General features: G+C 41.1%; 1 protein-coding gene across 21 annotated transcripts in view; it reads left to right on the plus strand.

The window, feature by feature from the left end:
* Positions 1-14,885, plus strand: part of MAGI1 (membrane associated guanylate kinase, WW and PDZ domain containing 1) — a 732,128-nt gene that overhangs the window by 626,983 nt on the left and 90,260 nt on the right. For all 21 annotated transcript variants that reach the window (XM_061618714.1, XM_061618715.1, XM_061618723.1 and 18 more), the window contains one exon: positions 7,336-7,367. In XM_061618714.1, the coding sequence (XP_061474698.1) occupies positions 7,336-7,367 (32 nt within the window). The remainder of the gene's footprint in view (positions 1-7,335; positions 7,368-14,885) is intronic.

The following is a 14,885-nucleotide window of genomic DNA, read 5'->3' on the forward strand; positions in this document are numbered from 1 at the left end:
CCCATCAGCTCCAGACACCTTGTACTGAGTGTTAGGCAAAAGGATCATGAATTATTTGTGGGAGGGGGATTTATGTGGACCTGATAGAGTGGAATGGCTCAGAGTATAACACAGGACTTGGATGTATTTGGTTCAGGTTTTACCTCCACTTTGCAGGTGATTTTAGGTAACCCATTCTGTATGGGCCTCGATCATTTCATCTACAATATGTATACAACACTGGCCCATCTTAAGGGCACTTTTATAAGACTATGGCAATAGTGAATGTGAGCTGCTTTAAATACTTTATTTCACTATGTAAATGCTCACTATAATTGGCATTGTTATTTGCAGCTTTCATCAGCTGAAGCTGCTCTGTGGAGTGTATAGAAGCTCCCATGGTATATTTTGTAGTTATTCAATCACTCATCAGCAAAATTGAACCACTCACTTTATATATTTAAACTGAACTATTTCTATGTTTTCACTTTGATGCAATCCACCAGAGCTATGAGGGATGCGTGTTTTGTTGCTATTGCAGCAAACAAGAGAATGTCTCGCCAAATTGACAGAACCCCAAGAACAGCATGTGTTTGGGTTTTTTTTTTCTGTTCTGGAACAATTTGTAGTCTTGGTTGTACTTTTAGAAAATGCTTCTGGTTTGCTTCTTTTTGTGGGCTACCAAATTTTATTTCCTTACAGATGTCTACCACATGGAAGGAACCTTGGCAGGCTTCCTGAGGGCTTATCTGCACAGGAGTTTATTGTGTGTCTAGTACTACTTGCATCCCCTTTTAATTCGTGTGGTTCACATGACATTACTGGCAAACAGAATCTGTCACACAGTTTCCCCCCTGTAAATCCGTACTAACCTAATCCTCTGATAATCCATAAAGGGAAGGAAAAAATGAGTTCACTTCCTATCTCTAGGGCTTGCAGACTCTTTGCTCCGATGCTTTTAGGTGGGTGTGTCAATCATTTTCCTCTCCATGCCCACTCCCTCCTCCTCCCTTCATTCATTTCATTTCCTGTGGGCTGAAGAGAAACTTTCACTACTCTCTCCTGTTCTGCAAACCTTTTTGATGTTGCTGCAAATGGTGCCTTTATTTTCTTTTCCCCTCTAACTTGTGTGCAAAAACATAACACTGCTCAAACAAAGATTTGTATTTCAGCTATATTGTACCAGTGAAAGTACAAATAATCACAGTTCCAAGTTGTTGTTTTTTTAAAATGAAACTTCCTGGTAGAACAAATTGAGCATGCTCGGTTACCAGGTCACCAGAGGGAGTGGAAATGTTAAATTAGAGGACACGGTCTTTAGGAAACTGCTTGATTGATGCTTCCCTCCAAGTGTGACTAGAAAACATCATGTTTGCAGATGGCATTGAGCCCTTACTGTGGACAGTGCGAATAGAAAACAGAGATAAAAACAGTGTATTTATCACCAACTTATGCTCCCATGTGGATAAGCCCTAAGTAAAACTTGACTCCTGCAAATAAATGCAGCTATAGCATGTACACCAGTCAAAAGAATGAATGAATTGGCTGGATGGTGAAAGAGGAGGCATTTGTTGAGTGCTGTTAGACAGTGCTAAGTTTAAAGGTGCAGCATGTCAATGGGAGTTGTGTCAGGGGGGCATTATTATTTAGGGCAGCCCACGTGTATTTGTTTTATTTCTTTAAGGTATTTATTTACCACTTACTCATTTACATTTCTAGGTACATAAAATAATAGTGTACATAAAATAATACAGAGAGAACTAGAAAAGGTCCTCAAATGCAATGATGCGTCATTGAACACTAAATTCAGGATCAAAGTTGGACAGTGAAAAAAGCGGATAAGAGAAAAATCAACTAATTTGAAATGTGGTGTTGGAAGAGGCTTTACAGATACCATGGACTGCAAAAAAGAGAAATAATTGGGTGTTAGAACAGATTAAACCAGAACTATCACTAGAAGCTAAAATGATGAAACTGAGGTTATCATATGTATGGACACATATTGAGAAGACATGATTCACTAGAAAAGATAATAATGCTGGGAAAAACAGAAGGGAGTAGAAAAAGACGAAGACCAAACAAGAGATGGATTGATTCCTGACTTCCGGGAAGCGTGACTTTGCCTGTGCCTGCCTTTGAGACGAGCTCTCGTCTCAGAGGAAGCTTTTTCAGTTTTAAAATCAGTCAGAACGTTTTTTTTTTACTGGTAAAGACTTTCTCCCGGGCAGGGAGAAACGTAGAGATTAACCACAAAAGCCTGTGTTTGTTGGGAGGACTGGATTTCATTAGTTTATGAGAGAAGGTTCAGCCAGCAGTGCTGGACGGACTTCCAAACAAGCTCTAACTGATTAAGCGACACGTTTATCTTTTCTTCAAAGGAAAACGGATTTTAACAGGCAAGCATCCTTCTTTCTGTTTTTATCATCTGGTTTAAATTGTTGCAGCAAAAAGAGATTTGTCAATGAATCAGCTATAAAGAATCGCTGGGTGAGTTATAACTCTTCTCTTTCATTCACGAAATTAAAGAGGAAAGAAATTGAAAAAGCTTATCTTTGTTATTATTGCAAAAAGCTGGCCTGGAATTTGTGCATTTTAAAGATACAAACGGATGAAGGATTTCTATTCCGAGGAGAAAATAAATAAATAAATCTGATTTATGAACTTTTGGAGTATTATATGTCCGGGACTATTTTTTTTGGTCTATTTCATTTTGACGAATCTGCTTGTTCACGATGCCACTAACTATTTCGATGCTGTGAACTAAATTTGTTTTGCATTCCTGAACATATAAGAGATAAGGCAGGCTGTGCTGTCTACACTGTGATGTCATCAGGCTTGGAATATTAATCCAATTGTTGCTGGAATAAGAAGTGGTTTTTTTTTCTTCGTGGTTTTAAGAATGGCAATCAAGAAAGTGGCTGAGATCCTGGAAGTAACTATGCTTCAGAAAATAATGGATGAGATTGAGATAATGAAACAAACCCTGAGACAGGGTAGACAGGAGATGAAAACTGAATTTGGCAAAATGAAGCAGGAGCTTAAAGAAATAGGGGATCTTGTGAGAGAGGAGGTTGATGAGATCAGAGATACAACTGGACAAGCATTAGAAGATGAAAAAAGAAAAATTAAAGGGAAGATGCAAGCCCTGGAGATTGGAACAAATGTGGAACTGGAAAAAGACTTGGAGTTTATGGATATTAGAGATAAAATTTATTGTTTGGAATTCAATGTTGTCTCTGAAGAAATTAATGAAGATATTAGAGATAAAGCTATCAATGTCTTGGATAAATTTCTGGACTGGAATGATGTGATGGGGCTTGACATAGAAAAAATCTATGGAATTAATTACAGATATGTGACAATGGAAAAACTCTCAAGAGATGTGCCAGTGCATTTCGTAAAAAAGAAGAACAGAGATATGACTTTACAACAATATTTCAGCAACACATTCAGAATTGATGGCAAGGAAATATTTGTGATAAAGGAAATTCCCATCAGACTCTTATTATATGACTATGGCTATGACAGCAAGATTATTATGGGATATTGATAATGGAAGAATGGCTACTGAAATTACTGGACTTAACAGGATTATTGAAGATGGAGGATGGAATTAACATTGATAATGGAAGAATGGCTATTGAAATTATTGGACCTAACAGATTTGATGAGATGGATTAATCGACATGTTTATTTGGAGAAAAATTGATAGATATATTTCTCAAGGAATTGAAACCTCTCTTTGACTTTTTGTGGAAAGAATAAAGTAATGTTTATGAGATTTGATGATTAATTAAGATAACTACTGGAGGAAAGTGATTTTGTAATATAATCTAAGAGACAGGTTTGTTATATATTGTAGACCTATAACTGATCTGCGACAAATCGGAAGTCAACATTTTATTTTATTGTTTAATTATTTTTGTTTTGTTTTGTTTTGTTTTTGAAAATTTGAATAAAAATTAATGATAAAAAAAGAGATGGATTGATTCCATAAAGGAAGCCACAGACCTGAACTTACAAGATCTGAACAGTTCTTGACAGATGCTCTTGGAGGTCACAGATTCATAGGGTCGCCATAAGTAGTAATCGACTTGAAGGCACATAACAACAAATTGCTAGAAGCTAAAATGATGAAACTGAGGTTATCATACTTTGGACACATGAGAAGACATGATCTGTTTATTACAGATGCTATTGGAGGTTGCTGATTCATAGGGTTGCCATAAGTCGTAATTGACTTGAAGACACATAACAACAACAGTGTACATAAAATAATAAAATCATACAGAATTAAAAAATAAAACCACCATAAAACCAAACAGAAACCCAAACACTACTTTGAAATGCATGCTGGACAGAGATGTAAAGGCCAGGGGTGGGGGGAGAAATGGGGGGGGGTCCACATTTTTTCTATTTTTTTTCCAAAACAAAAATGAAAAGAAAGAAAATTTCCTGGTTCTTTTCCAGGCCTTCACAACTCTACTGCTTTTTCGTGTGCCTAAAGTGTAGACAAATATCTCAGTCACTGGCTAACATCAGTGACATAGAGCATGTGCGGTGTTATAACAATGTTTCTAGTGCAGCTGCATCAGGGTGTAAAAGGCATTTTAACAGCATTTCTCATGGCTGGCTCTTGCATAGTATTCAGATATTATGGACCACAATTTAACAGTCACTGCTGTACAGAAGCACCACCTGACTAAGCCATAACGAACCTGGAGATACATCAGATAATAATAATAATAAATAATAAAATTTTATTTTTAGGCCGCCTATCTGGCCGAATGAACGGCCACTCTAGGCGGCGTACATAATTAAAAATACAACATATAATACAGTTTTAACATATAAAACAATTATAATCCACCAACCTACATCTATACACTGTAAACTAAAATTATCTAGGAGACTTGTATGCCCGCTGAAACAACCAAGTTTTCAATCCTTGGCGGAAACCTACCAGGGAGGGGGCATGGTGAAGGTCGTATAGCAGAGAGTTCCAGAGGGTGGGGGCCACAACTGAGAATGCCCTCTCTCTGGTCCGCACCAGCCTAGCTGTCTTAACTGGTGGGACCGAGAGAAGGTCTTGTGAGGCAGATCTCATCAGGCGGCATATTTGGTGATGCTGGAGGCGCTCCTTTAGATAAACTGGACCTACACCGTATAGGGCTTTAAAGGTTAACACCAACACCTTGAATTGGGCTCGGTACACAACTGGTAGCCAGTGCAGATCTTCCAGCACTGGGGTGATATGATCCCGGCAGCGGCTGTTTTTAATCAACCGTGCCGCCGCATTCTGTACCAGTTGTAATTTCTGGACCGTCTTCAAGGGTAGCCCCACGTAGAGCGCATTACAGTAGTCTAAGCGAGAGGAGACCAGGGCATGCACCACCCGTGGGAGCAGATGGACCGGAAGGTAGGGTCGCAGCCTCTGTATCAGACGTAATTGATACCAAGCTGCCCGGCTCACCGCTGACACCTGAGCCTCCATGGACAGCTGGGAGTCAAGAATGACCCCGAGGCTGCGAACCTGGTCCTTCAGGGGCAATCTAACCCCGTTCAGCGTCAGGTCAATATCTCCTATCCTTCTCTTATCTCCCACAAGCAGTACCTCAGTCTTGTCAGGGTTCAGTTTCAGCCTGTTTCCTCCCATCCATTCACTTACAGACTCCAGGCACTTGGAAATAGTCTCCACAGCCAACTCCGGTGAGAACTTAAATGAGAGATAGAGCTGAGTGTCATCCGCATATTGGTGACACTGCAACCCAAATCTCCTCATGATAGCTCCCAGCGGCTTTACATAGATGTTAAACAGCATGGGAGAGAGGATAGAACCCTGTGGCACACCACAATTGAGAGGCCAAGGGTCTGAAACCTCCTCTCCCAATGCCACCCTCTGGTGCCTGTCAGAGAGATAAGAACGGAACCACTGTAAAACAGTGCCCCCAATTCCCATTCCCTCCAGGAGATCCAGGAGGATACCGTGGATAGCAATAAGTCAATCTGAATTAATTGTGGATATCTGATATCAAGTTGCACATCACTAGAAGTCATTCTTCATGCACACTTACTATTTTCTCATTCACACAACATGTTTCTGTGAACTATTTCGTCAGGAAGATATCTCTCACATTAATGCATTAAAGGGATAATAAAAATAAAAGAGAACATAATGTTATGTAAGTGCTTAAAAATAAATGAGAGCAGATTTCACACTGTTGAGTTGCTTTGTAGTTAACAGTTGAGACATAACTTCTGACCACAGAAGTTTGCTCCACAGTTCCTGTTTCTCCGATTTCTGAAGTAATCTGTTTCTTACCTTCCCCCATCTGCTTAGGGACACTGTCTTCCTTTATCAAGAATCAGTTCCCATTAACATGAACACCATTTCCAATGGGACTTCGGGCTACCAAAAGTGATGGCCGGGAGAATCCCTTTATGCAGTTTTCCCACTCTCAGAGAAACAATGATATGCGGCAGATTTCAGGGTCTGTCTCCAAAATGTAAAATCTCTAAGCTGTCCCTTGCAGCATTAAATGCTTTCTCATTTGCATTTTCATCACCATTAATGCCTGAAAAAAGCACTCTTCCTCCCTCTGCTTCCTAGCCATCCGTTCACCTCTCTCTATCGTGAAATACATTGCATTCATTGTGAATCTGCTGCACTCTATATGAGCATAACTAGTTGATGATCTCTGCATGTAATAATGCGGACTGGGCTTGGAAGCAAACTTGCCAGGAGCATCTGTATTTAGAACGGATTCTGGTTACAAAATAAACCTTTCCCTCCTTTGTTCTCTTGTTTTTGCTTTCCTTTCCTTGAGCCAGTTGTGGGAAAAGTGTGGGGGGGGGAAGCTTGCATTTCAAAAAGTGGCTAGAAACCGATTGTCTGTCTGTCTCCACTACTCTGATTGGTCTAATAAATTTGACACACTGGTCGTGTTGAAAGGTAATATCCTTGGCTTAATTGTAAGCTAAGTCTCTCTTAATCTAGGGGAGCATTTGAGATTCTATCCAAGTGTTCAATTTCCCAGGCCGCTGAGGTCTGTGAATTTCTCTCTCCAGCCTCCAGGCTGCTGCAGCACTAGTCAGCATAGCTAATGCAGATAGATCTCCTCCCTTCTCCATGCTCCTTCTCTTTCCCCTCCCTTCTCTGACTCACCCCCCCCCCAAAAAAAACGCTGTGCTTTGATTCGATATGAACAGACTGGCAACTCCGATGCTAGAGCAAAATCAGACATAACTCTGCAGATGGCTACGTTTGGGTGATACACCTAAGGATTTTTTTCCTTGAGGAAGGTAAAAATTTATATGCTGCTAATGATTTTTTCCCCATTGTTGCCATTTTTTCAGGACTGCCAGCCCCAAAGAAGAGTCCAAAGTCGGTAAGTACTTTTCAGCTACTATACCTGTTTGATTATTTTTGTCTGAGGCATGGGTGGGAGTTTCTGGAAATAGAAATAAAAATATGGTGGGAAGCCTTGGTACGTGGGGCTTGATTCTTTCCCCTTCCTCTCTAACTCCACCCTGGCCCTTCTGATTGTAAATTGCTGGATCTCATTCTGTTGCTGCACTAATTGCTTTGCATGGCTTTTATTGAATGGTGAGAGTCAAAGAATGCAGTGCAGAAAGCAGTTGGCGAGGAGGCTGGGAGAGTGAGAGGGATGGAGGGTGGGTGTGCTTGGATGGAATTCAGCTGAGCGTCTTGCACATTTCTACTTCTGATGAACAGAGTGCCACAGGCATTTAACTTACCCACTAAAATCTGTTGTTTCCTTATTGAGCCACCGTGTATAGAGGCTCCACTTCCTTTTCAGATAGCATTCCCTATCAGTGGAGTACACTAGTTTAAGCCTTATAATGCACTCACTATATGATTAATCAGGAGAGGATCCTGATGCTTGTTTCCTAATGGCAGCCGCAGAGACAAACCCCCTTTTATACAATAAAGGTGCCATCATAGTTTCCAGTGGCTATGTTTAGCTGCCTGAGCATTTCATATGTGAGTCGTTTTTTCCTGCTGTATAGGGCATCCTTTGTTGCTGTTTTTTGCATGGGTTTAGCAGTGCTATGCTGCAGGTATGGATTCCTCCCCCCATCACCTTTTAAAAGGAAAGGCGGGGGAGGGGGAGGAAATCAATATTTTCCTGTCCATGCTAATCATGTTTCTCTGTGGAACGGTTACCTGGTTGACATATTAGCTAATGGCTTGGAGGTTGTTGCCCGAAAAGTACAATTAAAACTAAGGACTTTGCCGCTCCAGAGAGTAACACAAATTATGAGGCATAGTCTGCAGAGTGAAAGTTTTCCCATTTGTTTGAAGAGTGGAGGAGGAAGCAGAAAAGGGGGTACATGAATCTAACCAGTTTACAGAAGGTGAGGAGATTGTTGTGGTAATGCAGGATGCTGCAAAACTTCACTGATAGTCCTCTCTGGAGCTCCCTGTACCTTTATGAGGCCGCACCTTTCTATGAAGCTGCCTGAGAAGATGAGCAGAAATCTCCTCTGCTCTTAAGAGAAGTTTTTCTCTGCTCATCGAAAAGAAAGCCCTGAAATAAATTATGTGGTTCTGCTGGCTGAGGGCTGTGGTGATTAAAGTCACATGACCTCAGGCCTCTACTGTTGTCAGTTTGCATTAAGGTTGGCGATGGAGGAGAGTGCAGTTTGCGCTCAGCCTCAAATCCTACAAATGTCAGATCATATGGGTTTACTTCTGTGTCACAGTCAGGGAGGAATTTAGCCTTTGGTTACAATGGAAGCAAATGTGTGAAACACATACAAGCATTTCAGATTATTAGGAAAGGGGAGAAATAGCAGTTAGCTTTCAAGTAAAAGGGGCGGGGGATTGATTTTCAGTTTTTTTCTTTCCTCCTTGTCTCACCATCCTTGTTAATTAAGTCACAGCTGATGAATGGATTAAAAAGGTTGATTTGGAAAAAGGGCAGTCTTCTCCACTCACTGCAATCAACTTATAGGAAAATCTCCTCTACTAATTTGGAGTCACAGTAAACGTCTCCAATGAATGGTGATTCATTAGAAGCTTTAAAATCTTGTGTGTGGAACCTAAATCCATTTAGAGATAATCCTCCCCTAGTGAACAAAGGGACTGTTTACAAACAGGTGTAATTCTGGAGCCTTTTCACTCTTTTCTCTTACCTCCCCCACGCAAACACCCCCCCCTCTATAGAATTCAGTTTGTCTTGGGGAGGTTTTTTCATTAAAGAAAAAAAATGGAACCCTTAGATGTCACATTGCTGCCGTTCTCTTCTTCTTTTACTTCAAAATATTCTGAACCCCAGTGAGTGCTCATCTTCTCCCGAAGAAGGAATATCCACAAACACATAGTTTTTCCTGATTTCAAATTTCAAATGGGAAAGTTGTTAAATTAATGTTATAATGCTATTGTGTTGGGTTTTTTTAAAAAAAAATACAACATCCTTGTATTAGAGACAGAGGTATCCTGCTATAGGATAATGCACAAGACCATAACATCCAGGGCACTTCCCTTGCCATCAATGAAGATGAAAGAGCTCAAAATGTTACATTTGATGAGCAATTGTGGCGGTTTTTTTAGGGGAAAGTAAAATAAAAATGAAGGCTCTGTGTATGAACATTGTTAATTGTGAGCAGATTGGTTTAGGTTTTCTGTGGACATGTTATGCTTAGCACCAATCCATATGGGAATTCCCTGAGTCCAGTTCTTGAAATATTTCCACTGGCTGTTGCTATTCAGAGAAGCCTACATATTACAGCTTAGTGTGATGACGCAAGCAATGGAAATGCCAAGCGTTAGCCCTTGAAGTTTCCCGGGGCTTCTTACGTGGTCTTGTGGTCGTGTTCCTTTTTGCCTTCCATCTTTCTGGTTTTTCTCCAGGAGTCCCTTAAAACACTAATTATTTCTTGATCAATAATAGATTAGCTTCTGTTCTATGAGCATTGTGCAGCCAGTCCTTGCAGCATTAAAGGGGTGGGGTGGGAATCTTTATTTTTTCTTCGCCTCAGTTGTCTGGAATAGATTTTTAAGAAGTAAGTTCAGCTTGACCATACTTTTGTTACCCCTGCCAACCAGTGACCAATCATAGACCTGGATCACACAACACGCTAAGCCAAATCTTGGTTTAGTGGGAGTGCATGAACATGCAGGTTCCTAGAGAGGAAATTGAAGCTGCTTTACTTCTCCTCAGTTCTTTCTACTGCCATGCTGTGCCACATCAAACTGAGCTAAGCGACGGTTTGGCTTAGTGTGTCATCCAAACTGGTATATAGCTCTCTCCTCACTAACCACAGACTGTAACCAAGGTTTGCTTTTGGTTACAATTTATGGTTAGTAAGGAAAGAGCTTAACCATGAGTTCCAGTTTGGATGACATGAGTGGCATGTGATGTTCCTATATTAATGTATATATGGTAAGTGTTGGTTGTTTAGAAGATACAGGGTAAGTGGAGTGAAAGAGGAGGGGGAGTGAATGGGCAGTAGAATGCTAGATGATTGGCTGAGTGTTTAAAATGGCTGAATGTATAAAAGGAAGAGTGAGAGTGGAATCTGGGGGGAGAAGAGAAAGAGTGGGTTGCTTGGTGGGGTTTGAGAGAGTTGTTTGCCAGGAGAGAGTGAAGAAGGAGGGGGGTGGAGTTCGGATTAGTATTGAGTAAACCATATGCTTATGTGCCTTAAGAAGAAATCTTGTTAATCTTGTTAGCTTTGTTATCTTTAATAAATACTTAATTTGGTTTACCAAAGGCCTGATCCTTGGCTGGGGTTTCACAGACCAGAAGGGAGGGTAAGGTAATGACCAAGGCTGAAGGGGAACTGTAACAAATGGTGGCAGCGGTGAAGAGAATAACAATACCAGTATTCAGAGTCTCTGGGAATACTAGTATTAGGACGTGACTGGTGGTTGCCTAGCAGGGGGATCTGTTGAGATCTGTGTTAAAGGGGGGAGAGAAACAATAAAAAAGGACAGTCTGGACTGGTGGAGTCCCTGGTGGTGCCTAGTGACAGGCAGTAGCCACGCGCAGGTAGGAACCTGACAGGGAGAGCCAGGGAAGGGCGTCACATGGCACACTAAGCCAAACCTTAGTCACCATGTGACAGCAAAAAAACCCAGGCAGGAGCAAAAATGGCTGTGAGCTCCTTTTCAGGAGCCCAGAAATATGTGCAATCTAGCTAAGCCAGGGGTGAGAAATCTTTTTTCATCCTGAGGGCCATATTTCCTTATGGAAAACTTTCCAGGGGCCACATAACAGTGGTGGCTGGGGCCAGAGGCAAAAGTGGGCAAAGCAATGCCTGTTGTAGGCTAGTCTTTGTACAGTAGGCTAGTTTCTACACACATTCAAACACACCTCTCTGTCCTTCATCCAGTCAAGCACGAGGCATTATCAGAGTTCAGGGACACGTTCCAGTCAGGCAAAAACACTCAAGGATGGTGTGAAGCAGGATGGCTTGGAGAAAGTCTCAAGAACCAGATAGAGAGGCTTGGACGGCTGGTAAGCCAAGGTTTGGTTTAGAATGTCATGTGAACTAGGCCATATTGTGCAGGTAGCAACTACTGGCCAGGGCTAGAGGACCAAATTCATTGTATTATCCATCAACATGGTTGATGCCAGGACACAAACCATGTAAGTATATCTCTGCTGTTTTCTGCTGAAGTGAAATACTACCCTTAGGAATATACACACACCCCTGCAAGGTATTTTCCTAACTTTCACCATTTAAACATTACTTTATCCAAGCTACAAATAAGCTGCCTGTGCAGATACGAACCAATTGGGTGCCTAGCATTATGTACATCTAAGGATAATGTGCAAAGCAGGTGTTAGGGATGGCAAACATGGGATGAGTCAGTTCCATGTTGTGATTCCCACACCCAGCTGTAACTTAGATTGCTTACAAAATGTGGAAGCTCTTTTCATGGCAGTGACAAGACACCTCAGGGAACCTCCATAGCTGTCATGAAAAGTCTTGATTTTGGGAATTTCCAAGTATTGCTCTATGATACAGCTGAGTATGCAGAACTATCAAGGAGAACTGGTTTGCCACATGGATGCTTCCAGGTCTGGGATTACAAAATCTTCTGTTCTGGGAGGCCTCTGGTAAGACAGCAAAAGTCCTTAGTCGTCAAAGGGGTTAAGAGTGAGAACAGAAGGCAGCCTTGTTAAAATAAAAGTTACACAAAGCTCACTGACAGAGAGTGAAACTCCTCACAGAATCTCCCCCGGGTGTGTCAGGTCTCTGATCTGGGCCTGCTCCCAGGCCTAGCTTGGAATGGCCCATGCATTGGACCATTGTCTATGGTGCTCTGGGATGCAGAGTGTGCCCTGTCTCTGGCATGATTTCAATGTTTACATGTCCATGCACAACTGTAAAAAATAGCCAATATACACAATCTGGTGGAAGCCTATGTAGTTACTTCTGTGGTCTGTATGTTAACATTGAAAATATCATGACCTTAAGACAGGAGCAGCCTTACTACCTTGCAAGTAATCCGAATGAATAGCAGTGGCAGGGAAATAGGGTTCCAATAAATTTCACAGAAGCAATTGCTTCCTCAGGCTTTGTCCCATCTACCTCTTCAATTTTGTGCATCTGTGATTTTGAAATTAAGTAGCAACACTTTAATATTTATTTCACAGTGGTGGTTGTTTCGTAGGGTTTAAAAAACACCACCACCAAAAACAAAAAGATGCCTATTGAGACATGAAAAAGTAAGAGGATAATTGCCCATTATTATGCAGTGTACTAAGTCAAGGCTATGGACCTTCAAGCCTGCAGCTCTCCAGGCCTCTCTGGCTGGCCCCAGAACTCTCCCTAGGCCATGCCCTTCCCCTGACCGCATCCCTCCCATACCCTCTTTTGAGTCCTTTTGTTGCGCTGGAATGCCTCCCTGAACTGTCACTGTGTCTCTTGCTTGCCTGGATGGAGGATGCTTAGGTTTGTGCAGATGGTTTTTCCATGGCTGGAATGTAGCCTACCATACAAAGGTAAGGGTTGTATCCATCACACTGCCTACTTTTGCCTCTGGCACTGCCTACTGCTGGCAGGGGGTCCCTGAACGGTTACTCACAAGGGAATGTACCTGTCAGGCTGAAAAATGTTCCTCTGCTGTAAATGTTCATGAATATTTTGTATGTATTATTTTTACATATGATGTTAAATCTACCTCAGTACTTTATATATTTGGGGAGCGTCAGTGAGTCAGTATTAACATTGATAAGGTTTTGTGGCATTCCCATCTGTGTCGGTAGTTAAATTCCCAGCTGCTGTTATCCAAAGTATTGGTGTCATCCCATCCTACAAAGATCCAACTGTCTGCTTTCTATGAATGAATGAATGTATGAATGGAAGAAGAGAGGTGGCTGCTGGTGGTTTGAGACCCTAGCAGCTGAGAATCGTGAATGCTGATACTACTTTGCAGCAATTCCAGTACAGAAAGAAAGAGGGTGTGTAAGCAATGAAAACAATTAAGAGTAATCCATGAGCTATACTTGGACAGCTGATGATCTGGGGGGGAAAGAGAGCTGTTCAAAGAGGCTGCTGCATTATCAGATTCAAGCCCAGATTCTAGTAAGAGACGCAAGTGAGTAGAGAAGGTGGCTCTTCTGAGGAAGATATGCCTTATTTCCCACTCTTAAATCTTCTCTATTCTCACAACATTTATCATGCTGAAAGAGGCCTTCATTCAGATCTCATTGTCAGTGTAGGTGCAGTCACTTGAACAGCTAATATGATGACCTAGCCCTCATCCAGGCTGTTGCTAGTGTAAGACCCTCAGCTCTGCTAAGCTTTTCTCGATATTGGTGTGTTAAACAATGCATCAGAATATCAGACAAAAGCTTATTCACTAATAGGCAAAAAACTTTGCCGTTTAAGAATGTACCTATAGCTCACAGATATTTCTATCGAACTTTAAAAAGCAGGGAAATTGGGCAGCTATAGTGAATGCACCAGGGGAGCAGGAGACCTGACTTCCCCTCTGAGATACCGTACTGCCCTACAAATCTGTCAAAATGAAAGCACAATTTGGGTTGGTCTTTCACAGTCCAATCCACTTGCTGTGTAGCTTGGAAGAATTTGGTAACATGTGCCTCTGAGCATATGGTGAATTACATTGTTCTTCTTACTTTGGTTCTTTCCTACTACTACTGTGTTACTACTGTTTCTACAGAGAATCTAACCTAGAAAATTATATTTCTCTAATGAGAAATCTGTGTCACATTTATTTTTATTAATTTCAAAGCCTTTTTATTGATCAGTGTCATATAATAGTAAAGACAGCCTTTTGTGTTTCAAATTGGAGGTTATGTTCTATTTCTATTTTGGGTGCGTTAACAGTTGAATCTGAAACTGCAGTTTGATATAAAATCAGATGGATTACAATATGTTGCTACTTAAGCAATGAATCTAACTGTTGGAAAAAACAAACTTGGACTGCCCAAGATACATGTTTTCAGCCTGCTATGCTTAAACTACTCCACTTAATAAAAGGTGGGCATGTTCAATTAAAAACATAGAGAACACATAAAATTTTGCTAGAATATATTTCACCTTCCACTGTTTTATCTTATGCAAATTATGATACTCATGTCCATTGGAAACTATTCTGCAGAAGACTCAGTGCCATTATTCCACAATTGTTTTTGGAGCTTTTTTTTTTTAGTGTTGCAAAGCGTTGCTGTAGTTCACATATTCACAGAAACAGAAGCAAAAGAGAATGATTTACTATAGGAAACTTCACCAAAATTGCAAAGTAAATCAAACATATTTAAAATGACTATCTGAACTATATCAACTGTTTTACTATAGCTACTTCCTCCCAGCTAAAACAAGATCAGCGCAGCACATGTCTTGTTTCTGTTATTTGGGCTGACTGCAGGTGTTGCCACCACTCGAAAAAAGAGAGGGGATGT

This window comes from Rhineura floridana, chromosome 3 (assembly GCF_030035675.1).
Source record: "Rhineura floridana isolate rRhiFlo1 chromosome 3, rRhiFlo1.hap2, whole genome shotgun sequence".
Lineage (NCBI taxonomy): Eukaryota > Metazoa > Chordata > Lepidosauria > Squamata > Rhineuridae > Rhineura > Rhineura floridana.